Source organism: Micropterus salmoides, unplaced genomic scaffold, assembly GCF_014851395.1.
Source record: "Micropterus salmoides isolate LMB-PRFRI ecotype aquatic unplaced genomic scaffold, ASM1485139v1 Ms_hic_scaffold_15, whole genome shotgun sequence".
NCBI lineage: Eukaryota > Metazoa > Chordata > Actinopteri > Centrarchiformes > Centrarchidae > Micropterus > Micropterus salmoides.
Genome location: NW_024040596.1, coordinates 25,637,584 through 25,665,426, shown reverse-complemented (window position 1 = coordinate 25,665,426; position 27,843 = coordinate 25,637,584). Strand labels below are relative to the sequence as shown.

At 39.0% G+C, this 27,843-nt stretch overlaps 2 protein-coding genes across 3 annotated transcripts in view; one reads left to right on the top strand and one right to left on the bottom strand.

Moving 5' to 3' along the window:
* The first annotated feature begins 16,898 nt into the window (after nucleotides 1–16,898).
* On the top strand, nucleotides 16,899–17,658 carry LOC119903700 (proline-rich protein 2-like). The gene is made up of 2 exons (XM_038719923.1): nucleotides 16,899–16,983; nucleotides 17,093–17,658. Exons 1-2 carry the CDS (start codon nucleotides 16,899–16,901, stop codon nucleotides 17,656–17,658), a joined length of 651 nt encoding a protein of 216 aa, XP_038575851.1.
* A 7,980-nt stretch (nucleotides 17,659–25,638) lies between these two features.
* Nucleotides 25,639–27,843, bottom strand: part of cntnap5a (contactin associated protein family member 5a) — a 77,165-nt gene continuing 74,960 nt past the window's right edge. For both annotated transcript variants that reach the window (XM_038721288.1, XM_038721289.1), the window contains one exon: nucleotides 25,639–27,760. In XM_038721288.1, coding sequence (XP_038577216.1) covers nucleotides 27,567–27,760 — 194 coding nt within the window. In that variant the 3' untranslated portion in view covers nucleotides 25,639–27,566. The remainder of the gene's footprint in view (nucleotides 27,761–27,843) is intronic.

Sequence of the window (27,843 nt, the reverse complement as noted above, 5' to 3'; positions counted from 1 at the left end):
AAATGTTTTTTTTTAATCAATGCTGCTTTAATTTAAATTACTTGTATTGTTTAAAAAAATATCCAATTCAATATTTATACTGACCAGTATTATTATTACATAAAACATTATTCCAATTATTTTTTTCACTTTGAACAAATCATACCATACTATTTGTAGTAAATGTATTATTACCGTATTTATCAATTTCCAACATATATAACAATACTTTCTTTTTGTTATACATCCTTGTGTTTTATAACAATACATAAACTACCTTATATAACCTACCTTGTTTACTGTACTTGATCTAATCCTACCTTGCCTTGCCTTGGCCCAAGCGATTCTGCAATATACAGTTCAATACAAATAAAGATTAGAATTTTGAAGATAAAAAAATCAGTGGTATGAGTTTGTACCAAAAGACAGAATGGGTTTCTGGGTTTTGGAAGCAAATGATGGATACAGGAATTTTGTCATGTGCTAGGGATTTACATCCCTGCAGAGCACTTCACTAAAAGCCGACATTAAACTTTCATCTATAAGTCACAGCTTCCAGGATTAAAGCTAATTTAACGCTATACAGCAGACTGGTATTGAACGTGTTGCACCAGAAAGCAAATATTCGTGCCATAATAATGCCTTGGGAAGCCTTGCAATGACTCAGTGATGAAGCCGAGGGAAGATTATTGGTGCTGGGATTCATTTCTCAGCTGCACTGAGCTGTAGCTATGTGTCATGGGAGCCCCTGAGCCTGGAACAGAAAACCCGAGCAAGAGGTAAAGGCAAGGTTAAGTCACTGTAATTAACAAGGCTAATTACCATTCATTAAGCACGTGCACATAACCAATTTGTAAAATAATATCTTTATAACATCTTTTTCAGGGTGTCTGTATATAGGAACGGCTAAAAAGCAAGCTGGTCTGATCAGGCTTTAGACTGGAGGCAGCAGATGGCAGTGTTGCTATCTGGAAGCATGCCGTCTGAAGGCAAGGTCTAGGAGAATGTATTGTTTTGACAGTATGTATGTTGCTTTGGGCATATGTGCCTCTGAGTAACACGGCCGAATGGCAAAATACACACTTGAGTTATGTGAAAATTGTGTGAACACCTTTTTCTCCTCACTGTGGCTGTTGTTTGCAGGATAGCCGTGTGGAGCTGCAAAGTGAGAGATCATTGGATATTCCCAAAGTGTTTTATTGATATTCTCAGTATTCATCAAGATATAAAAACAGGATATGTGGATATTGAAAATGGATGGATGGATTGCAGAAACACACAGGGTCATCAACAATACTGCAGGTACAGTATGTGTTGCCCATCAGTCTAAATTATTTCATCTTTTGTTCTGAGAAATCATCATTTTTCACAGTTCCTTATGGCAGCTGGCCCTATGCCCATGAGCCTTGGCAGCTGTTACTATAGAGAAGCAGCCAGTCATTGGTGAAATCAAAAGTGTAGCAAATTCAATATGCTTTGTTGTTTCAGTTGGTAACACTGCACCATAGTTGCTAATTTCTTCCAAAATTGACCCAATATCTGAAAGTTAATTGATAAATTAGATTAAACTGCTAAATATTGTATCTGGTTTCTACAAAACAAAAGCCTTAGCTGCTTCTTGCTGTTTGAACTGCAACTTAATCTTCAGCTTGGATGCTTCTTACAGAAATGCTCCTTGCTCATTTCACTTCTCTCCTTAAAGGTTGGTGTATTTTTATATTTTGCCTTTTGTCAGTAAATCCCATGAAAAGACCAAAACCAACTATGCGTTAGGTTGTCAATAATCAATGCTTTCTAACTTCCTCACTTTGTCACTCATCTGTAAGCCCATTCTGTCCACCTAGATGTAAATCTATAAAAGATAAAGCTCACAAAGACTTTTGCTGTGTCTCAATTTGCATACTTCTGTACTTACACTTGCTATTTTGAGTCATCAGTGATCATAAGTGTCTACACACTGACAATTATGGAAAATGCAGTGCACTGAGTACCCAGATGGTGTACTTATAATGGTCGAAAAGTTGAGTGTGGACACGCTGGACACTTATCACCATCTTGGCTACATAGCGGAAAGGGAGAGAAGCTTCAGCAATTGAAGTTGCTCCGGTGAACACCACACTATACAAATGTAGCTTATACATGTGTTTTTTTCACCACAAAGTACGACTAGACCTATACTGTCACTAACTTGCATAGCAGAACCAAGGGGCTTAACAAAACAAGATCAAACAAACAATAGGTAAAAAAAAATCAAAAATAAATAGCAAAGGCAACAGAAAAAAACAAACAGAAACAGTTTGATTAAACATAAAAATGATACCAACAAAGTCAACCCAAATAAAAACCTAGTATAAAAGACAGGTCTTTAAATTCTTTTTAAAAATACCAAAGGAGTTTCTGTTCCAAGATCCAAGGGGAGGGAGTCCGCAGCTAAGGGGTATTAAACAGAAAGCAGCCTCACCAGATTTCTTTTGGGATACTTTAGGTGCTTCTAAAAGAAAGGCAGAGGAAGATCTGAGAGTTCTTGTTGGGACATAAAATGAGAGGCAGTCACTGATAAGGCTTTGTAGGTAAGTAAAAAGGACTTAAAAATAAATTCTAAAAGATAAAGGTAGCAAGGTCAGTGATGCAAGTAGAGGAGTAATGTGATGTGCCTCCTTTTTTCTATTGGTCAAAACCCTGGCTGTTGCATTCTGAATTATCTGTAATTATTAAAAATACTTTTTAGGGAGATCCCTAAAAAGAGTTGCAATAATCTAAGCGGTGTGTAATAAAAGCAAATAACAGCATTTCAGCATTGTTCTGGTTTAAAAAGGTCTAATTTTGGCATTGTTCTTCAGACCTTGTTAAACTGGCTAATAAAATTAAGATCAGAGTCTAATGCAACCTCCAGATCTGTAACATGTGTTTAATTTGCTTAGGCAGGCTAGCAAACACTGACTCTAGTCTCTGCCTTTCTGCTTTTTGGACCAACTAGTAGAATATCTATTTTATGTTGATTTAAATCAATCTAGATGTTAATATCAGTGAGACAGGTAAGAGACAAATATTTAAAATACCTGGGTTGTCTGGCAGAACAGAGAATAAAGTTATGTATCATCAGCATAACAGTGATATTTGACGTTATGGCAACTAATTATGTTGCCCAGAGGGAGCTGCCTCCTTGAGGAACATTATATTCAATGTCAGTTACCTGTGACACAAAGTCACCTAAGCTTACAAACACATTTCATTCATGACAGGTAGCAGCGAAACCAGTCAAGAACTGTGCCAGAGAAAATGACCCTTTTCTCCAGTCTATTAATTAAAATGGTATGACCAATCATATCGAATGCACCACACAAAGCTATCAAACAGAGGACAGCTGTTTGAGTGGGTTGAAAATTCTCAGGTCATTATAGTTAATCTCAGTACTATGGTAGGTTCGAAAGCAGGAATTTATCGTGTATATTACTGAAAGTCAGATTACCTTGTAATTGGTCAAATACCAGTTCTTAAGGAGTGGTTTACTCTTGGAGGAGCAGCAATGTCAAAAGACCTAAAACAATTATTAAAATCATGCACAAGATCATCAAGTGAGCAAGCATTAGATGGAGGAAAATTATGCATAATATCTTAAAACCTTGTCCTAGCATTGGCATCAAGGATTTGTTTTACAACAACAGTCTCTTTACACTGTTTTGAAGCAGCCCAAAAACAACAGCTCAGAAATGGGAATGTATGAATGACATCAGCACCAACATCTGTGTTCACGGTTGCTTAACCTGGTCTGTGCTTTAAATATCCACCGTGTCTTCTAACTTAATATAAAAATGCGTCTCTTTCTGTGTGTTTCTCTGCAGGTGTAAATAGTGAGTGTTGTGTCTTCTTCATTCCAGTGACCAAACAAGCTATAATAGATTGACTCATGGAAAAATATATCACTCATCATCATTTTTTGTCATAATTAATTTATTAATGACTCGGCATCATCTGTATTAAAGAGAAAAAAAAATCTGTTCATCTGATGTTGATAAAGTGAATAAAATAGCTATGCCAGCCTAACTGAAGTCCCACAACTACTGATGTGGTTCAAACTGTACCTCCCTCCAGAGAGTTGTGTGTTGGTAAAGAAAGGGGAAAAGCAGGCTGTGGACCAAACCACTGTGAGGCAAGGGAGGGGGGACTCAAATCGTTTCTAAATTTAAAACGCACTTTTATTGCTCCATTTATGTTTGTATTGTTTTACTACTTACACATATATTTTAAGTATATATCATTATATTATTTAATGATTTTTTTAGGTGGGGGGAGGGGCAACCCTCAGCGACCCCCCAATTTGGCAGAGGCAAGTGAGGTTAGCCAACATTTGGTTAAGAATAAAGAATAAAGAAGACCATGTGGGGAGATCTTTAATATAAAAATTCTTACTAGAGAAGGATCTGACATCCGGTCTGGGCCGAGCAGGAATCAATTGACTCAGGGTCATTTTCACAGGTACTGTGGATTCCTGTGATAATGACGGATGTGACATGCAAAATCACTTGTTTTGAATTATGTCTGGGGTACCTGTTTCAGCATATCTCATTTTGTGGAACAAATGAGAACATTTCTCCTTATTGTTGCGATGGATAATAACAACAGGAACTTGGAAAGTGTTGGGACAGTCAATGTGTGATTGGACTAAGCATGAGAGAAAAACTAAAGTCTGTTTCTACTTTCCAAGGACATCAGTCTTCTGTTGATTTTGAGAGACTTGAGCAGTGTCGGATAGAAGCCAAGAAGTATGTACATGATCTGGCTGACCGTTTCAATTCAGTTTGCTTATTTTCACTAACTATTGTTATTATTATATAGAGTTATTATTACACTATAACAAAATGGCTAGGGATGTGAGAACACACTATTTTTCAGACTTATTTTTGCCCATCAGTGTAACCCTAGATTTTTATTTCATACTGTCAATCAGCTGGGAAATCCAGCTCCTCCATGGGCCCCAGCTGAAAGTGATGCTGCTGTGAATTGTTTTTATCTTATTTTACTGATAAAGTGGAGTCAATTAAAGCCTCTATTACCCCCACTGCCTTTACCTCTGATTTCCCTCACAAATGCAACAAGATAGTTTTAACCAGTTTTATCCAATTACCATGTCTGATGTTTCAGGAGCGGTGTCTTCCAGCCCTTTTGATGTAATTCCAACAAAGTTCTTATTAAAGGTAATGAATCTATGAGGTCCTGTTTGCTTTCTGTTTTTAACGATTCCTTGTCTATTGGTTGATTATTTTAAAACTGCTTGAGTGATCCCACTGCAAAAACAAAGTCTGGTCCGGATCCCTCAAAACTATAGACCAAGCTACCTTTTATATCAAACATTTTAGAAAAAACAGTGTCCAAACAGTTTCTCTCTGCACTGGAAAAAACATTTTTGAAAAGTTTCAGTCTGGTTTCCGGAAGTATCACAGCACTGAGGCTGCCTTGTTCAAGGTTACCAACGACCTTTTAATGGCTGCCGATGATTTCATGTGCTTAGTCCTTGTACCCCTAGACCTACGAGCAGCATTTGACATGATCAATCACAGCATCCTGTTAGACAGACTGAGGCACTAGGTGGGGATTTCTGGTACAGCCTGAGACTAATTTACACCTACATAATTGTAGTGAAGGCTCCTGCACCTGGTTAAGGGGCATCACGCTTCACCTTGTTATCACAAAAAGCAGCTCATTTAAAATGTTCACACATTCAACTTACACTGAGCGTGAGAATGTAAAAACATGAGCCATCCGTTTGGATTGTCAACAGATGATGTTTGCAGGATGTTTTGACGTGACATGGTGGCAGGGTTCACTGTCATATCCCCTGACAAGTCATATAATAGGGTTATTGATAATCTGTCACCTCAGTACTTTATGTGTTGCTGTGATTCAAGTCTAATATATGAGTGAAAGTGCCTCCAGTACTCATGGACATTTCCACCAGCTTTCAACTGTACACTTTCTTGATGCTATGCACCATTGATCTGACCTGTTATTTTCATCCAATCTGTTTCTCAAAAGTGTGAGCAATATTTCTCTCCAACATATATGTGCCTGTAGAGCTATGTAGGCTTAATGTTGATATCTAAACACATGGCCAGCTATTTGGCGAGGCAATGTCAGTAAAATCTCTGATAGGAGCAAAGTGTAATCTTAACCATAACTAGATATGGATTGATTAGGGAAGATGAGCTGCAGATGCAAAGCCAAGAGCTTTTAGTTTCTTTTGTTGCTGTGTTCTTATTCTCTTTTTTATTATCTCCATGTCAAAACTTGCAGCATTTTAAGGAGTTTCACAAAATCAATGCTTTCTCCATCTGCTGCAAATTCCTGAGTAAAAACATTTAAATTAAGACCATCAATGCATAAGTATTACAACATTTTCCTTTCTGTATCTATCACCATTGTTGACTTCCTGCCTGCTGTGTAACAGTGGACATGAAGCAGCAGGAAAGGAGCAGCTTGTCCAAGACGCTCTGCAGGATGTACAGTACATAGGATGAAGAACGGACGAATGTATCTTGTCTTTTTGTGCAAAACACCACCCAGTGTGCCATTTCCAGACTGAAATTGCCGCCAGTAATTGTCTGTCCCTGAGCTGCTTTATTCAGTGCATTGTGATACTTCTTTGACACACTTTCAAAAGATGGACAATATGTCATTTGGGCGTTTTCAAAGAATATTGGGTGTGAAGTGAAGACTTCCTCTTCTTTGTCAGCTTTGATTTTTCCTCATAACATTTGAAGTAGAGAAAATTTAATTGCACCAGTTGCACAGCATATATCTGACAGATGTTCCTATACACATACTCTTGAAAACTTCTGCTAATTAATGTGCGTGATATAGGCTTGCAGGATAAATTTACAATTGGTTCTTGATAAGTCTGCAAAGGATGATAATGTGAATAGAAATGTCCTTTGTTATCTTGTGACTGGTATAAATGGTTGCACAATAAATGTAATTTCTAGCCATTTCCTTATCTTTGCCTTGCTTTCCCTTAAAAACGCGTTACTTCTCAAATTGTGGGGCAATATGAACATGAGATGAATGACAACTATTCCTTTGTTTCATCTTACAATTGTGGTGGTGTTTTTTTCATTCTCAAGTCTTTCTCTTGACTCACTTCAGCAAGGATTTTCTGAAGAAGTTGCAAGTGATGGACATGAGTAGGTGCCCTTTGCATCAGCTCAAAGAACAAAGCACTGAAAAGGAGCAGTGAGTTGCCTGATTGACAAGCTACAGCCAAGCCCTCTGTGGGGTTGTTAATCTTCCCCTGTGAGTGCTGAATTATCTTGCAGGACCTACTGCCCTTTCGCTAAGAATAAGAAGTCAAGTTTGGGAATTAGACAGCACAAGGACGTGTTCATCATGTTTAAGCTGCACAAGGGAGAATTTTAGGTGAAATCATATCCGTCTGAATAACAAAGTTGAGCTGAATTTACCCAAATTTGGGGGAGATTGAGGTGAAAAGAGGTCTTCAAAAAGACCCAATCTGAGGACCTGACAAATGAACTGGCGTCTTTTGTTTGGACTAAAAAGGTAAAAAAGAGGCTGATCTCAAAACACGCTACACCTTTAGTCTACAAATCCAAACACAATAAATAACTTGAATTTCAACATGTTAAGAGATGGCATCTGCTGCTTTAAAGGTACAATGTGTAATTCCTGCCCACGTGCTCCAAGGAAATAGGAGGCAGCGTTTCACCTCCTCCTCCCCGCTGTGTCATGCTACTCTCTAAGCGATTCTGCTCCCCTGCTCTTTTCTAATCACATGCAACATTAGAGCTTTTCTTTATAATAACCTCATAAATTATGCTTTTTATGTCTTCCTGGATTAGCGGGGTATCGTGTCTTCTACAACATTTGCTTCTTTCCTGTCTGTGTGTGTCTGCTCCATTCTGTCACTCTGTTTAGGCACAACTGACATATATGTGAAATAAGTACGTAACTTAAATAAACACAATCACAAACAGCAGTGATACTATTTCTAATAACTGTAGTGAATTGGCAGATTTTGATATTTCATTATGTGCAGAGAATTGAAATTCCAGGAGAACAGAGGTGAGAGGGACAGAGAAATCAAAAGGATTGGCAAGTATGGGACACATAATTCATAATTCATTAGAATCAGATCATTTATATTACATCGTTTATATTATTTTAAGTTGATTATCAGTGTGTTTCTTACCAGGAAGCGTGCTGTGCTTCAGGGCTCTCCCGCCTCCTGTGTATCCCTGGACAACGACATTTTCACACCCAGTCAGAGACAGGGTAGATCAAGTGGTGGCAGGACGCTAAAAAATAGAGGTAGCGGAGGATGAGAGGTCGACAAGCGTGAGGGGGAGGCAGAGCAGTACAGCAGCATTGATTGACAAGCCCTCGGGGCAGCTCTACTTCATCATCCTCTCATGCTGGACTGAGGGGCAGACTGGACGCTACAGTGACTCGCTATCTCCTTTTGAGGCACGACGGTATTACAAGACAGGACGGGCAGGAGATAGCTGGTTAGCATGCTAACTTCAGGAGATATCGCTGAAAAAAAAAATACATAGACATCTTTGACATCATTCTGTTGACAACCTTTGTTCATTTTTTTTATGTTTTAAACTAAAATTCTTCAGAATTAGTCTGACTAAAATTCTTATAAGGAATAAGTCTTGTTTGTATAGATAATGTTTACTTATACAAGTAACATTTGTCATTTACCTGTTTTAGGTGGTGAAGACTGAGAGACTCAGAGAAATGTGCTTCTGATTAAACTGATTGTGCAGTAAAAAAAAAAGTTGTCAGACTATACATGGACAAGTCAGAGCGGTAACTTCTTCACATTCTGTCGGTAATGTGTATTTGGGAAACGTGAGCCCCACCCGGACAGTTAAAGGGACTCTGTTTATAAATGGGGCTCAGATTTAATGTAGCGCTGCCGGTAGCTACTTCAAACTTCGCTATACTTTTGTTTTTTATCTGTTTTTTCCGGCATTATTGCCAAAACATGTTTCCTCTGAGATAAACACAGTCACTGGAAGATGAAGACGGGATTTTTGGATTAAAGAGCAGCAGACCACGATCCACCCGGCCCAAACAACTGGACCAGGCACCACGGCGGGTGCAGTGATGCCTGCCATTGTAATGTCTGTATACTAAATATGAAGCTACAATACATACTGGTGCCAGGGAAAAAGCTAGCCTAGCTTTGTCCAAAGGTAATAAAATCTAACTACGAGTACCTTTAAAGTTCATTAATAAATCTCATTCATTTATATTAAAGTTGTGGTTTTATGTATTTCTAATTATGCTTGCTGTTTATTTGTTTAACCAGTATTACATCTTTAATTTGCTTACTATCCCAGTTTATATTTTGTCATCGTTACAATCAATATTTTCTGGTTAAATCAAAACTCAGACAAGTATTCCATGAATTCAATTATTGTTTATTTATTTTTCAATCTTGAGTGTCTGAGTTATGTATCCAGTTTCTTTGTACTCACCCATACTCACCATCCTTTCAGGGGTTGAAAGGGGTGTTTTATGCTCTTCCTGACACAACCAAAAGTATGGGGGAATTATATTTATTCTATTCTTTTTTATCCTATCCTCTGCAACACCTCCCTTCTGTCTGAAAGAGAACTCTCAGAACTCTCAGCTCTATATGTTTTGCCTCAACCAAATCCCCTCTCTTCGCGCCTCCAAAACTTTGCTCATGGTGAATTTACCTCATTGCATCTTAGAAAAAATCAACAACTTTGCACACTTGTCCTATGTTTATATTTGATATGTACATTATATATTTTTAGTATATTCAAATATATTCTTTTAATTGTGTTTTAGATACTAAATTTATTTATGGAGTATGTTAAGGTTTTTTCTTGTACTCTGTATTGAGCTATTTTAATTTATTTTGTTATTTGTTGTGTTTATTTTTCTATCGATATATTTTTCTCTCTTCAAGTGTTGACATGTACCCTATATTTTTTTTGTCTTTATTGTTCATGTGCAATGCTTGGATAACCTGCAAGAAATTCCCAATTAGGGATCAATAAGTCCATCCATCCATCCAATTAATTGTCATATTGATTAGTATATACTGTATATCTTGTTCATGATTGATGTTTTTTTTTGGTAGTGATTGATGGATAATATTCACTGATGCAAGTAACATTTGTCATTTACCTGTAGGTGTTGAAGACTCAGAGACTCAGAGAAATGCGGCTCTGACTAAAGCTGATTATGCAGGGAAAAAAGCATTTCTTGATGTTGTCAGTCAGGAGAGAAGGATTTCTTTCTCGTCTTTGTTACATGTGTACTTGGTTGCACTGTGTAAATACACTGACTTTTTCATAGACGTCTATGAGTCTGTCTTCTACCACCTTCCTAGACCCCCTGCTAGGCTTTCAGTGTGTTCCTATCAAGTGTATTCCTCAAAATGTGCAATTATTCTTTTAATTATAGTTTTTTCATCTTCCTCCATGCTTCGAAGCAGCAATCTGCCAGGATTTTCTGAAATCAGATGCATCCAAAAAAACAATTAATGCCTCTAACAGCTTCTTCACCGTACCATATGCTTGCTATTTACATATTTTAGGAAGACACCTGTAGTGTTTGTTAAAAATGTTAAATTGTCAATATCACCCAGCTTTAGTCTTTTCAGATCCCATTGCTAGCGTTGCTCTCTGCATGAATGCTCTGTTTGAATGTGCTAACATTTTTGGTGAATGGTGAACTGAACGTATTGGTTTGAACGTGAGCATCATTGACTCCTGCAAGAGTTATGCACACACGCACAGTGTTTTATGGCACCCAGCATGTCAGCAAAGAATGTGAAAAGACACATGGAGTTGAAGCATCCGATCAGTCTTGGGAAATATCTGTGAGTGCATGATGATCACAATAAAATCCTTAACAAAGGGTGAGACCACGAGCCATCAGTCGCAAAGTTCCTCCACCCAAGTCAAACTCAGAGCATTCTGTAATGGAAATAAAGGGAAAAACTAATGTCACTTAGTTCATTTTGCAGGACTAGTGAACTAGTTCATTTTAATATGTTTGAACTGAACTTTGAGCTACCTCTTTTGAAGTGTGAACTTGCACCACACTGCCCATTTCATTAGTCATTTGGTCTTGTGTCCGTTCGGTCTTTTGTCAGCTTGAAAGCTTGTTGTGTGGATCACAGAAAAATTGTTTTCTCAAGTCGGCAGCCTTGCTGTGAAAACTAAATGACTTTCTTGTAATCATATTGTGGTTTTTCAAAGAAATAAATACCTGTACCTACACATCTTCAACACGGAGCTGGGAACTGCAGCAACCTGCTGTGTACGACTGGATGCAAGGTTTCCATTAAACACTGCTGTTACTGCAAATGAGAGGGAAATGTATAGCAACAAGTTGGGGGGTATTGTGACTAAATAATAAAAAAATAATTAATTAAAATTAAATTAATTAAATTAAAAATGTAATTAAAAAAGCTGTATAAACATTGGCTATTCGCACTGCGATCCATTCAATTGTATGATCATAATGAAACATTGATTATTACGTTTGTATTTTCACTGGAGGGAGCTGTTTTGTTAAAATCCAACTAAAAAAAGTTAGGCCATTTTAAAATACTGTATATTTCAACTGAAAATATTAGAAAAATAAATTACCCCTTTTCTAGTATTTTACTTACCACCATTTTAATTCTACTTAATTCTCCACGTTCTTTTAGTGTTTACTCACAATCTACAGTGATCTGCTCACCTTACTTTTTCCCTTCAGACACACAAGCACACACCTACACCTGTTTCTCTCACTCTCTGCCTGTATCTGTCTGCTCTGGCTTTATTTGTCAGCAGTTTTATGAAAAACAACTTGCGTTTCGTACTTTTCACCTGCGATTCCGTTTTCACAGCAGCAGGTGAGCCGCGTGTGGTGGAGGCTTGTTGTTAATTACCGATGGAGCCATTGTGATATGAATGACATCAGCACCAGCAGATGAGTGACTCCACCAACCCCCCCACGATTTCCGCCTATGATGACTATGTACTTTCACCCATCAATCGACCAAATGAGTTATACACTGCAGGCATAGCATCATTTATAGAATAACTATGTATGTATTTCTCATTGGATAATTGATTGTTGATTGAATACATTGTAAATGGATACATTTATAAAGTGCTTTTATCCAAAACACTTTACAAGGGTTTTGCTTCTCATTCACCCATTTACGCACACACTGATAGTATTAAGCTACCATCAGGAGGAATTTGACAATTTGTCATGTAAGGTTGGAAATGAAAGGTCAATAAAATAAATTAATGTGAGAAATATCTCCAATAAGACAGCACAATCCTATTCTGATACTCTGACATGATTTATCATCATTTGGTTCATAATGGTCCAGTCGTGTTAGTTGTTAACTGTTTTTGTGGTGGTGTTAATTTGCAACAACGCAATGATCAGTAGTGACTGACATATGTTTCATCTCACGCATGCTTGTCGCCATTTTTATTGCTGCTATTTTCCTGTCTCTGTTTTCTTTGTTTTGGATATTGATTCTGCATTCATGTCCGCCTGCTCATGAGAGCATCATTCTCAACCACGAAGTGGAACTCTAAGGAAGCAATGGTTAAAAATAAAAGTAAACAAGAAGCCAAAGAATGAAAACACCCTGAAAGCAGACACATTAATCAACTAAACGAGATCGAGAATTGATTGCTAAATACATAGTATAAGTTAAAAAAATGTAGTAGTAACTGCATGGGGTATTGCAACTTCTGAGGTCATCATATGACACACACCTATTCATGTGTGCTCCTTTCACCAGCTAGTCAATAACTTTGTCTATACGCCATGAAAAAAACTGTAGTAAAACCAAAACAATGAGCTAAAAGATGCTGATACAGTCCATGAAGCTTAGAACTTAGAAGTGCAGAGTTAGGTGAATAATGAGCACAAGTGACGCACAATACACAAAGTCATTTTTTTCAGTTGTTGATTAAAACATTAATTAGTGTAGCTTTACTGGCTATATTGTGATTATTATGCACGTGTAACCATACCCATTGTGTGTCCAGGTAAAGTTATTTTTAATTCATCCTAGTAAATCCTGGGTTAGTTGTTATAGAAATATGTTGTAGCTCCTATAGTCAGTGACCTGTATTGTTATTCCAGTCTGGTCTGTGCCTGTGCTTTTGTCTGAGTTTCTCAATCTCTCACTTCCACTTGAGAGCAAGTTGTTGGTTAATTGGAATTTTCCCTTGGAGCAAGAGGAGACATGCAGGCTTGTGACAGGGGTGGGGCAAGCGCACACACACACACACACACAGTGCATACCAGATCCATTAGTATTTGGCTTTGAGAATATGCTAATTATGATTGCGGCTGTCCACTCTGTACTAATTACTATCATTATGGTGATGGAGGTGATAAGGGGTTGATGTAAATCTGTGAGCGAGAGAAAGCAGATTAGAGAGGCATTAACACCATTCAATGATTTTACTGTAAATTTGATCAACAGATATATCATCTCAAGCACTTATGGTGCCACCTTTCAATGCTTAATATGTATGAACATTAGCACTTATTAACAATTAATGCATCATGTCGTGTTAGAATCTTGCAGCTTCATGATGTGCAGCCCACTCTGACACACTAAACAACATGATAATTATTGAAGATTATTGCTTTAATTTGCAATTTTTGAAAAAGCAGAGAGTGTGAGGGAACATAAAAGGCTTTCATGCAATTAGAGCAATAAAGAGGATTTCATTTCCTTTCTTCTTTCTTTGGTTTTGCCTAAATTTCCTGTCTTACACAAATTCTTAATGCATATGTACAACAAGTGTGCTACAGTCCCAGAGGCCACATAGTCAATCCAATATATATTTATTATTGTTCGCAGCACCAGGAACACTGGTACTGGTGGTGCTACTTGTAAGAACAGTGGAGATGTTCTGAGTGTGGAACCTCCATTGAATATTCAAATACAGTATCCTGAGAGGAGAAAAATATTTTACCCACAAAGAAAAACATTTGACTTCCTCAAAAAATGAATCATTTTCTTCACTGCTTTCAATATGAAAAAGAAAACGCAATAACGTTTTTGCAGTTGGCTAGGACAACAAATTATGGGAAGATCTCTAACCTTTCAGTTGATACAGGCAGGTGGGAAGTTCAAATGAACTATGACCGGGGTCGAAAATGACATCACTTGGATGAGATCGAAGCTAGATCATATAATGACCAAAACATTTCCAAGGCAGACCCAAACTTTTCCTGAGGTTTGGTAGATTTAGGAGAAAAAGGTTATTTATTAATAAACGGGGAATGTGAATGGTGAGAGTAGCGACCTTGCTGGGGAAGGCAAAGGACTGAGGGTGGTAAGTGATGGTGGATGGAGACTGGAGCAGACTAGGTGAATGAATGAAAATGGTGGCTGGCTTGGCATTGCTGGCTGAGAGCAGGCAGGCAGGGAGGCGAGTGTGATCCTGTAACACATGGAGTTAGAGAGTTAAACGGAAGAAGCATGCAACAAGAACTAACTAGAGATTAGAAAGGACACAAGATTGGCCTAAAATTAACTACCACAGTAGCTGATTGAACAATCTGGCGAGAAGTGACTAGAGAACCAGGGTTGAGATACTGCAGGGCTGATGAGCTGATGAGAAGCAGGTGTGTGTCATTGGTAGGTAACCAGGAATCTGGGAGGTGAGAGAGTAGTAGCCATGCCCACACAGACACTAAGAGATAGACAAAACACACTGTAGGGGAGACCGGTGAAGGGGAAAACAAGGGAAAAGGCTGCCGTGACCATGGCAGCCTGTCTCTAATTCTACTCCTGACTGAGTAAATACATTAGACTGAGGCAAGCTGTTTTAACATCTCTTAGCTAGACTGGATATTTTTTAAATAATATTTGCAAGGTCATTTTGCCTAGTCAAAGCTGTAATAAAGTGAAAACCGTAACTATATTTTGACTTGAGTTTCTCATAGATCTACACTTCAGTTGTAGATATCTGCAACTGAATTATGACTAGCTGTAATTCAGATACCTACTATTTAATTCTTACTAGTCATAATTCCAGTTCAAGATATCTTGAATTCCCCCCAATTCAATATATCTTGTCCTTTTGAGATATCTTAAATAAAGTTTTAAATGGCCAAAATGACATTATAGATATCTTAAACTGGAATTATAACTACTCAGAAGGATGTTATGGATATCTAAAATGAAATGATAAATAGTCATAAATGAATTGTAGATATCTATTAACTTATCTAGTTATAGATGTCTTGAAATGAAATTAATTATTGATATCTCAAATTGTACATATCTTTAACTTTCATTCTGCCTTGTCAAAATGTAATTACAGATATCTTGAATTAGAGTTGTGACTAGGCAAAATTAAGTTGCAGATATCTGTAGTTATGTAAAAAGGTACAGCAAGTTGTGGTAGTCGGGAGCCACATCATTTTATCCTGAGCTGATGATGGAAGAAGCTCACGGGTGAGCCGTCTACCCTCCTTCTCGTCTTGGTTGACAGTTGTACATTTCTACGCAAGCTCTTTAGTGAACAAAGCTCTCTTTTCTTTTCTATTTCTTAGCATTTTCTAACCATCCACAACGGTGACCGCCATTGCTAGACTAGTCATGATGATGTTTGAGCCATCTGCAACTGTCTTTCAGGATATGTGGTGAATTGAATATTGTTTTGCTGTGACATCACTGCCTGCATCTGTAAATCAGTACTGACTGGTCAAAACTGAATTACAGAAATCTTCTACAGTCATTTTCTCTAGTGAGAATAACATTAGAGACATCTTGAATGCAAATTAAAACTAGTCAAAATGACATTGTTGATAATTCCAATGGGTCAAACTTGGCTAATAAATGTTAAAAAGTCTTGCCATACCAGGCAACTCATTGAATGACTGTGCAAATCCCAAGATAACGCCAACAGTCACATGTTCTTGTACCAGAAGCTTGCACTCTTCAGATACAGTGCTGAAAATACCAGAAATGCTAACCAAGCTAGTCATTATACTAGCTCTCTGATACCAATGTGTTTCTTTTTTTTTTTTTATACCAGCAGCCTGGTATAGAGTATGAGGAGCTGGATACCATGTTGTGCCAGACAGATTTTACTTTAAGAAGAGACTATTAATATACTCCTTTGTCTGTTTTATTATTTTTAAATATATATATTGATTTGTCACTGGGCCGGACAGGGGGACAGATATGGGGATATGAGCCGCACAGTCAGACACCACAGAGAAAGGACAACACCTGCAAGAGGATGGGGGGTAGGGAAAACAGGAAATAGCAGAGGAAAACACCACTTGCAGAAAGCAACGAAGCCTGTAAGAGAACAGAGAGAGGGGCTTAGGTCAGTGTGTGTATATTTGTGTGTGTATAACCCTGTTACAGAGTGTAGTTGTTAGTAAGAATGGCACGCCACAACCACACTGCACCGACCCCAGCGACTGGCAGGCAAGAACCCCAGTTGCCACTAAGGGTGGGAGAAACAAACAACTCCCATACGCACCGTGACTCTAACGCGGAAGACCAACAAACGACCATCAAAATGCCAAATGACAACGCAATACCACCAGAACGCAAATGCCAGAACTTGCGGCACCCAGCACACCACCGCCGCGGAACGAACAACCAAACTACCAAAACGGCACACAATCATCAACATCAATGCAGAAGCGACAACCTCAACCGGCCCACTGTGCGAGCACAGCGACACTCAATGCCCGACAGGGACACAAACTAGTCTCTCCAAGCCAACCAGGAGATGCCCCTCCCGGACCTCAATGCGCAAATTAAATGCCCAGCAGCCATCCAGAGACCCTGCACCAACATGCATTACAATCGACATACAGTGGCACTGCAGCCCTCTGAACCACAACCAAATCGAATCATGAGGCGCCCAGAGACCGCCCCGCCCCGCCCCATGGGAGAACAGCAGAGAGCCGTGCCGGGGAGCTCCCCACCTCCAGGGCCAGGTTCCTGACTGACCCCAGCATTCATCCCTGTCCCCCACCCCCCTAGGCAGGAGGACGCCAGGTCCCTCCAGCCCAGGGCTTGTAGCAAGAGCCCCTCATGCACCGCCAGCACCCAGACCAGCGACAACCCCACCCATCCCCAGCCCCACCAGGGCACAGAACCACCGCAGAGATCCCCGAAACCACAAGCCCCCACACATTCCCAAGGCAACTCAGCGCAGCCACAACCCCAAGCCCACCAACCCCCTCGACGGGGAAACCGCAGACCAACGGACACACCATGACCCACACTGCACGTACACCACCAGACAGAAACCCACTGCAAGCACCTCCCCCCACCAACTCCCACCGCCATGCTCCACCGCTCGCCACCCCCACTCGCCCGGCCCCATACACAGGACCCACAGGGAGCCAGCCAAGCGCCGAGTGCCACCACACCTGCACAGCTGCCAAAATCACCACCCACACGCAGGCCACAGATGGCCCGGATGCTGCCTGTGGCCGCCCCCCAACACCATGCCATCAATCAACATTCACATAATCGATTCTCCGACACCCGTCAATCGCATCAAAATCCCCCACGCCCGCACCACAAAGAACCAAGAATCGATCCCCCCTCCCACCCCCAGACCCACCGGAGCAGCGAGGTCGCAAACAGCCATCCCCACCGAATGATAAAGTTGATAAATGGGGAGCAGAGAGACTGGAATTTTGTCAGTTTGCTTTTTTTTAAGCAGACATTCTCTCCATGCTAATGTGGTCTATGTGGAGATATTTTATTATATTGGGTGATTCTTAAACTCTTTTTGGGCTTTCAGTTCATGAGGATGGTTTTCTAAGACAACATTCTAACTGCTAATTTACTGGTGGTCTAACATATTGAGCTATTTTACTTTTACTCTTACTACTATTACTGTGTTGTGCTTCCCATAAGGACTTTACTGGTGATACTTTGTTTCTTCTTGGCATGCTGGATAATGAATGCAAATTGACAGGTGGAATATTCTTAATAAAACCACCTTCCTTGTTTTTGTCACAATTCATGTGCCTTTTGTTGTTTTAACTCTTGTTGGGATCTCATCTTGTGCACCTACGCATTTAATGGTTGCAGAAGATTCTCATATAATTTAGTTAAACTAAATGTAATTTGCGGCTCAGTATTTTACGCCTTTAAAAACTTCAGATCCATCTCCTGCATAAGCCTGTTTTTCACTGGGAGCTGAAAAAACACAGTGGAAGTAGCAGTGCACTGCATTTGGTTTGACAGCTCGATGGACAGCAAAGTGTAGGAGGTTCATGGTGGCCGTGCTGTGTTCTGTGTATTTCTACCCCAAGTGTGGAGTCTCCACAGGAAGCATTTCATCAGTGGACATCTGCAAGCAGACTAGTGAAGTCCCACCCTGTCACTTGGCTCTCAGCTGTATAGGTTTCTTTTTCTATTCTCCCTGAAAAGCTGAAATATGTTCCTGTGGTTTACTACCTGTCTGTGCCTAGTATCTGACGTTTTAGAAGCCTAAATAAACCTGAATTAGTTCTACTTACTTTTGGATGTTTTTAATGGAATCTAATTAGTTTTCGAAAGTCTGCCTCATCCTCAAACCCCCCTGGCTCAGTATCTACAGGCTGTCATTACATGTACAATGAGGACCTGAAATAATTGAACAGCAGCCATCTCTGAGATACTGCTTGCCTCTGTGAGTCACAAACCTCTGCATGCACATATAGTGCAGCTGCACTGTATGCGTGTTGGCTCATGGAGAGGTTCATGCTGTGAAAATACAGCACTGTTGCATTCATTATACATATCTTTACATTAAATCCTCTAATATTTTAGTTGAAAACTCAGTCAAATAGCTCCCACACAGGAAGTTAAAAGTGCGCTTGAAAGAGCATCCCATACACCACAGCTCATTACCTCAGAAGTTTGTCAGGAAACAAACTTTGTCTTCAACTTTTTTTAATGCTAAAAACAGTACCTGTGCTCCCAGGAGTTTGTGTAGGTGGCCCTGAAGTCAAAACAGAAAGTACTGAATATAATGAATAAGCAGTGGAGGTGATTCTAACCACTTCCTCTCATTTCTCTGTTTGTGTTGTGTGTGTGTGTGTGATTATTAGCGTCTCAGGGACAAAGGAGGGATGAATTTAAATACATGGAGGGCAACAGTTGGTGAATGGGATACATGTGAATCCATCTGGGTTAATTTTAAATGAGTGCCAGCTGTGAGGCCATTCCCAACATGGAGTCATCACATCTATCATTTCTTTACATTAAACTGATAGATGTTCACTTATCACAATTCTGGTAATGTCTATTTTCTGCCCAATTTAACATGATAAACACAGATGTAGCCCTCTTATTGAGCTCAATAGTCTGCACAGTTTGCAAAGACTAGTGCTGAAATTAAAATAGCAAAAGGTTCTGTGACTAGCCTGACTATTTTGATATGAGGCTTCACTGTAAGGCAACATGAACTGGCTACACGCTAAACCCCAGCGATTGTCCAATACAGGTTAACGACTATAACTGGGCAAGTAGGTAATAAGTGACTGTTAAGTAAATGTTGCGGAGTAAAAAGTTAAAACATTTCCCTCTGAAATGTACTGAACTCTATATCAGAAACATTTGCAGAAGTCCCCAACAAACCCCTTCTCTTGTAAAATTAAAATAAATCTTACCTTCATGTATAACATTAAGCATCCAAACAAAGCCAAGTTAAAAACAAATAACATTAAATGTGGTCTTACATTTTCTCCCTTCCTTCTATCGACTACCTGCTCTTTAATTTCCATGTAATCCATGGATCAGCTACTTGTGAGGATGCTGACCATTTACTTTATGCTTTATCTTTTACTAAATTATCATATTATCACGCATGAAGCCAAAGTGTCCAGTGGCTGCATTAAATGTATGTTCCTGACCAATTTACAGCTTTAACTAATGCACAGAGTTAGTGTTATGAAATCTGCAGATAACAGCTGTCATTTGAGGCAACAAGCTAGAAGCTGTTTTTGTCTACTTTTGTCTTAAATCAAGGACACATTGTTTCAAAAGGTACTACAAATTGTGAGTGGTGAAGCTGCTATTGTTATCATTCTAAACTGCGTAGATGCAGTGCTAGAGTGCAAAGCTTGACAGGAGTAGCAACAGTATCTAGGGGACATGGTTGCTGCACGTAGTTAGTATGGATACCTAAACCTCTTCATCAAGGTTAGGGAAAGTTGATGGTCCGGGTTAAATGATAAAACTGTCAATGATGACACCTTTAAGACTGACTGTTAACCTGCTGTGGCAGTGTTGACTAACTCCTCACCTCGACTTTCACACCCCAACGGATGTTACCACAGTGACTATAATTGCTAATGCAGAATAGCTGCATACAAAAGTAATTTGTAGGGAACAAGTTCGTTCTGTATCGACAGGATTTCACTGAACTGTGGACCAAAAAGGGGGAAACTGGTTATACACTAGGAGAAAGGCTGTTATCTGACAGTAGCCCCCAAATCCCATCAACACTTGTGTAGTGCAGCAGGTGAAAAGCCCAGCATGAAGTCAGGAGCAGAACAAATCCACACAGCAAATCTCTCACACTTACATGTACCGGCCTGTTGACACAAAGCTGTTATAGATATAAAGTATAAGAGTTGAAATGTATAATTGCATAGTGTCACACATTTGTGTCACCATAGCAACTTCAGAATAGCTATGCTGCTAACAGGATTGATTTTGGCTTGCAGAAGTGTTTGTACTTTGTTATAACTTTTAGACAAAACACAACAAGTGTCACCACTTGAGTTTATGTCTGGACATACACCTGTGCATCTGCCTATATGCATTCATGTGTATGCAGGTCCTTAAATATAAATGCTGGTCTGATGTAACTATTACTGTTTATTAAAGGTAACCTAGTGTTAAAAAGTCCCCATTTCTATACTGTGCTGCAGAGCTGTAGACCTGAGAATTGGGACTTGGTCTCGAGTCAGATTTGAGTTGTGAAACTGAGGACTTGCGACTTGACTTTTGTTGAGTCTTCTGCCTTGAGACTAGAGTACCCAGCTTGTCTAGAGGACAAAAAAAAGCTGAGGAGACTCAAATCAATAAATATTGCAAAATTCTGTGATGTGCAAAGTTTTGCCTTTTGCAGCCACTGCCAAACTGCTATGAATAATTAATAATGTGGCAGGAATGGGCATGCAGTTGTTTTCCATAATGTTTTATGTAATGAGAGTTTGAGAGTTTTTTCAAAATGCAGCACACTAAATCCAATGAACCCACCTACTTTAAGCTGTTGTTTAATTGTTCCAGGAGCTCAAAAATCCTGAAACAATAATGGGAACACAGACTGGGAGAAGCCATCAATTGAATCCCTATTCAATATGATCATTCCTTTTAAGTTGCAGCAGTTACTTGTAGACTTCACTTGATTCCAGTCTTAAGTTTAAACTATAAAACTACTACAATTTTTCAGAAGTTGAATTCCCACTGGTTTAGACCGTTGGACGCTTTCCAACCTGCTTGATTTAAGAAGGTCATTAAAGTATTTGTTGGTCCCTCGTGTACACTTAGACACTAATGGTATAAGCCAGTGAATGATGTGGCAGCAATAGTAAGCAATGCCAGTGTGCTGGCACTGAATACTTGGAAAAATAAACAAAACATAACTCACCTCAACAGAGGTTAGAAAAATTAAAACATTTAAATAAAAAAATTAAAAATTAAAGTCAAATCCACCGAGTGCAAATGCAAGTTTGAAAAGAATTAGTTTAATGGTGTGCACAACTTGATGAAAAAACATGATCAATGTAAATAAAATACAGCAATAAATACATCTGCACTAGAAACATCACAATTAGACAAGTAGACAAGACTCATTTATATTCATGGATTGAGTCGCTTAAGGTCATGGTAGCTGAGAATAACACTGTACACCAACACTGGCAACTGTGGTTCTCTACACCGGGCACTTTAGTGCAATGTACCAAAAGCAAAAGTAAGAGGTCCACTTGACTGGCCTCACTGTCTGTGCACCAAGACCTAGATCTGTGTGCTGGTTGTTTCTGTTGTGCTGTTTGAATAGAGTTGGTTGTTCCTCAATCCAGGCCTAAAACCAAAGGAGACTTTTGAGGTTGTGGCTTGTAAACTTTGTGACTCTCTCCCTTCAGACTTCTGTGGAAACCTTTAAAAAGCAGCTCAAGACCCATGCACCTATTTAGACTTGCCGTTGTGTAATTTTCAGATTTACTCTTATATTAATTCATTCATTTTTTTGTTGTTCTTTTATTCTTCGTGTTGCCTTATTTCTAGTGTGAAACACTTTGTGACGTCTGTAATTCTCATCAAAGCAAAGTACTCACTGGTCATTTCTTGTTTAGATTATACAAAAAGCCATTAATTATTTACTTAGTGCTGTACTTTCATGTGATATTGTATAATGACTCCTTCCTCATTATTTTTATTGCCTGCATACTACCCTTGTTACTATCATTTATTATGACCAAAGTCAAGTCCTTGAGTTTTTTTTTTGTAAACTGAAATCTCAGTGGTTTGTGCATATAACACCCCTATCATCCTGTGTCAGCAGGAGATATAAAAAAAAAAAAATACTGTCATAAGAGCTGCTTTCAGACAGATCATTAGTTACTTTTCAGTCCCTTGTGCACACAGACGACACTGATTGGTTTTAGTATAATTGCCATGGACGTTAATGCTATCAACAGCTGAATGCGGCAAGTTGGGATTTGTACCTGGTTTTACAATACCCCTGCTGAGAAATAAAGTGCTCTAATAACTATAACTCATGTCAAGAGTGGTCAAGAAAATTATTTGGTGTAAATTTATAGCAAATTTTAGTGTTGCTCTGCAGTAAGCTCATGCTGAAAAGAAGCAATCGATTTGAATTACATATCACAAAAGAAAAATACTGACTGACTTAAATCCATACACAATCCCTCAATTCTTGGCCACACAGAATAACTATTTATACCATCCAATTAGAAAGATTACCATTAGGAGGTTATGGTTAATTGTCATGTGGCTGCAGTACACATGAGGTTCTTGATATGACAAGTCTCCTCTTTCTTTTCACAAGTTTATTTAGAAAAATTGAAGCTTTATCCGTTATGTGGTGTGGGTCCACAGTGGTGGGCCAGTAAATTTAGTCTACCTGCTGTGTCTGTGAAGGAGAAGGCCATTATTGTAGTTTCTGGGATCCCTCTTTTCTCTGTCCCTGCCCTCCAGGATTACTGATACAAGCAAAATGGAAGTGCTATTTGGAACGACGTCGTGCAAATTGTTGTAAATGTAAATCGGTAGGTGACTCGCCCACAGCAACTAGTGAGAAGTGGTGGAGGCGTCCTTGCACAATTTGTTCGCTGCCATTGGGTCTTTTACTGTAAGAATTCTCATCCATGTTGGATTTAATGTGCACGGGGGAAGCTGCTTTTTGTAAAGCGGTGTGAAAACCTTGAAGGAAACAACCAAGCGCACAAGAGAAAAATACTAAAGTGATTGATACCTTTGTATGCATCAATATTGGAACACGGTGTATCAAACATAATGGTAATCTGTTATGAGTTGTAGTAGTTCTCATGTCAAATTAATATGTGCAGCAGGACACAATACGTGCTTGACATAAAAACAGTGGAAAGGTAGGTCAACAGTGGAAAAAGAAAAGAATCCATTAAATACAATGTGAAATTTTCTTTTTACTTTTACTACTAACAACGGCACAAAGAGGCATGGAGAATATAAAAAGGAGTCACATTTTCTCAGGAGCACCACATACCAAAGTCAGTCGCTTTTATAAAGTGCTCCTTAATATTGGAGAGTTATTTTATGTGGGCTGGAAGATTTTAAATGAGTAAGTTAATAAGTAGAAAGGAAGTAAATTGAAATGGAAGAGCTCCAAAAAGGAAAGAAAAATCAAAGCTTCTGCAGTAGTTATCTGAGATGTCATGTCCAGCTGCTCTACTGCACCAGCCTCTTGATATGGCAGCTTGAGCTTGTGCTTTTTTTTGACTGTAATTAAATGTAAGCTTATAACATATTATTAATAAACTACTTTACTTTATCATTCTTATTTTATTGATCTTTGTGTGCAGCAACTATCCACTCTTTGTCAACATGAATGGATATGCTTAAAACTACCTTTGCCTATTAGCAATAATGTCATTTTTCACCATTCTTCTTACAAAAATAATGCAGAATTCATCAAAATAAGCACAAGACATTTGTGAATTAACTGAAATACTTAATTTGTTTTATAATATTCCACTGCATTTTCCTGTTTTCCATATAATTGCCAAATTTGCATGGGCATGGTGTATTTGTAATTCATGACTATGCAGCCAAATTATATTCCAAGCAAACCAACAAAATTTTAAGTAATTTACAGCAACATGATACAGTTAAATGGCTATAACTCAGCATTTAGGAGTCTGACTCAAATATTTTCAAAATCCATGTTTATCGAAAGCAAAGAAAAATTATTTAGACCAAAATAAGTGTCCATCTGTATGCAAATCTGAATTTTTTAAACACCAACCATTTGGTGCAATGACACCATATAATATTGTGAAAAGTCTAGTCTTCAAAAGGTGTTATTGCTGCCAAATTAGAAACTTGGTAGCCACATGTCAGATTTTTTTTAACCACTTAGTTGCTATAATTTAAAAAAAATAAAAGAAGCAATACATATTTTCACCTGCAAGCAAGGACCTTCATGGGTTGGGCACAACATGGGAGGTTCACGCAGTTCCTTTCCAGATCACACCGTCTGCGGGTCTGTCCAAGTAGCGCTGCAACAAGGATGTTTATACCTCACTCACTTCCCACCTGCAAACACCATGATCAGCATTGGACTTTTGACTGAAATCACTGCTGGGCTGCCACAGGAAAGAAGTCACAGGTCACAAGATCCCGTTTAAAGTTATTGAAGTCAAGCCATTTTACAACAGAGGATTAACAATATATTCACTTTTATTATTAAATTATACATCTATACAATAGATCCTTAATAAAACTGCAGCTATACAAATCATTAAGAAGAAGTAACCACGCGATATTACCCATTGCAATAAAACCGAAACACTCTGAGAGGTATGTATTCATTCACTGACACTGGAGATCTGCAGACGATCACATCTTGAGACATACTTAGATAACAAGGACATGCACAGACGGGGTCCAAATGATCAAGACCCTATCTTCTGACCATGCCACTCTCCTGTGTCACATTCAGTCATGTAATCGTTTGCCATGGTAACGGTAGGGCTCCAGGAAGGGTGATATTGTTTGTCAGTCTTTCCATCCATCTGTCCATCCATCATTGCATTAGTCCAAACATTGGAATCAAACATCTTGAGTTGTTGGATTGCTTTACTTGAATTGCTGTAGAGACATTCATGATCCCAAGAGGATGAATTATAATGACCAACACTTTAGTTCATGTCAAGATAAAACAATTAATGCCTTCCTGTCAGCTTCAGATTTTCTTTGGGCTTAACCCTTATGTTTAGCATGAGCCAGATATGCTGAAGATGATGAGCTAAATCTGATGATGCAACATTGAGTTTCCTCTGGCACAACCTTCAGGTCAAACCTAGTATGTGTTGCCCCACTAGTGGAAAGGATCTTAAAAAAAAGCAAAGTCATCTCCATTTTTCATCCATGCTTTATTCTTACTGTAATTTTATTGTGTATAACAGGCTTGCAGGACCACTACGTCGGCTCTAGACTTTTTGTCTTGCTTGTGTGAATAGGGATTTTTTCTTAGGATCAACCAGTAAAAGACATATAAAAAGTATTCTGATTGAAATATATAGAAAACACCACGTATCCCTGTAATCCAAACAATAAATAAATAAACAAGGTAACAGTGTTTTTTTTTTCTTGGTTGCAAAAAGCTCTAAGCACTGCTGGCTAGCGTTGCAAAATAAGGGACAAACTAAACTTTTGTACCAGTACTTTTTGAGTTTGGTACGTACCGGAGTCTACGCCGGTAAGTAATACTTCCAAGAAATATCACAGCCTCCCAATCTTAGTCTGGCCCACCTTCTCTTGCCAAGCTAGCAACTGAGATATAAGCATTACAACCTTTAACAGTGGTACAAACTCACTAAAGTACTGTGACAAAGTGTAGTAGAGTAGGTTTTGACTAACACATTTTACCCCGGAACTTACTGTAGCTGTACAAGCGCCCAATAAACCTGCTGCTGTGACTGTTTCATACTGCTGCAAACTTGACTCAACTCGCTCGGTGGTTATATCAGCTTCGGTAAGTACTTGCTGAACTCTGTACATATCAAACTGCTGCCCATCTGCCAAAGAACACCAAAATACCTTGTGGGTGCTTTGTTGTTTGCCAGATTTTTTAATATACCACTATCAGTATGTGTTTTTGTTGAGATTCTCGACTGCTGCCGTTTGGTTGATAGTTACCCCGGTTGTTGTATGTGTTTGTGTAAATGACTATTTATTTATAAAATACTGTAATTCTCTCCATTCATGTATTATTTCTGCTACTCTGATGATATAATATACACAGGTGTTTTTCGATTTTATATGCTTGGAAAAATAATACACAAGTAAAATTTGCACAATTAAATAAATACAAAAAATCCACAATTTCATAAGTCATCATCAAAATATTGCCTAGAACTAAATATATGTGGCCTGACTGGTGTACAATGCTTTTGCTAGGGACAAGATTTCAAAACCTGAAACACCTGAAAGACAAGTGTTGAACCTTACAGACCTGGAGCGTATCCAGTTAACAAAAGATTGGACTTTTTAGGTTTGTTAATTTCCATGCTACATCAAACGGTGTAGTGGAAAACAACTCAGTGCAGGAGAGTCACCCATTACTAATGGTCAACTGGCAGACATTGTGCATGACTGGGAAATTCAAATTCCTTTTTATTCTTTGTAGTGCCGGGTGCAGAACTGAATGACAATAAGCTCTTCTATGTGTAAATGGGACTGCTTTTTGTGCAACACACATTAAATAACTTCTAAAATGCTAAAATAAAAACTTGTATGCAAATTAGGCACTCATACAGTATAGGCAGTATTGTCCCTCTTTCTTCTTCTACAACATTCACCACCACTGGGAAAAAAAAAACAAAGACAGCAGCGAATGCACGCAGATCTTACAGGCCTGGCCTACATTTCCAAGTACAATTTAGTGAGCCCCACTGAAATGTGGAAATATTCTAACAAAACGTTTAAAGTTGTGCGCATTCAGGATGGACAGCAGCTTTCACTCACTGCTCTCGTGTTGTCCCTCTCTCCGCCCCTGCAGAACATTCATCTTTTGCTTTACACATTTTGCAATGACAGAAATCACAGCAGCTTGATTCTGACAGTTTCACCAACATCAAATACACTAACAGCCGTAAAGATTCAGCCACTTGCTTGTACTGGAGCATTATAAGAGTGGACTACAGGCTACAGGCGTTTGCAGTGTTCCTGAGAGACTTCCAGGGCACAGAGATGTTTTTTGCAGCAGCAGCAGCACGTCCACCTGTTAGTCCTTTATAAGAGAGAGGTACGTTTGTGGCTTAGGTCCATGGAGTGCACACTGTGGTCAGATGTAGTATTCCTTCATGTTGTCTCTGGCTGAGTTGTGGAGGTGCAGCTCTGTCCTGTAGTCTGTGTACATGCTGTGTCTATTCTCCTCTTTGATGCTGCTGCTCCTCTGGGCCCGCCGCTGCTGGTAGAGGAGGCGGCTTATCACAGCCAGAGCACACACAGCGATAAAGACCACCGCTGTGACCACACCTGAGAACACAGCAAGGAAGGCAGGTTAGTAAGTACCAAGGGGAATCCAAATTGAGGGTCTAAGGATGGAGGTCAGAGACTGT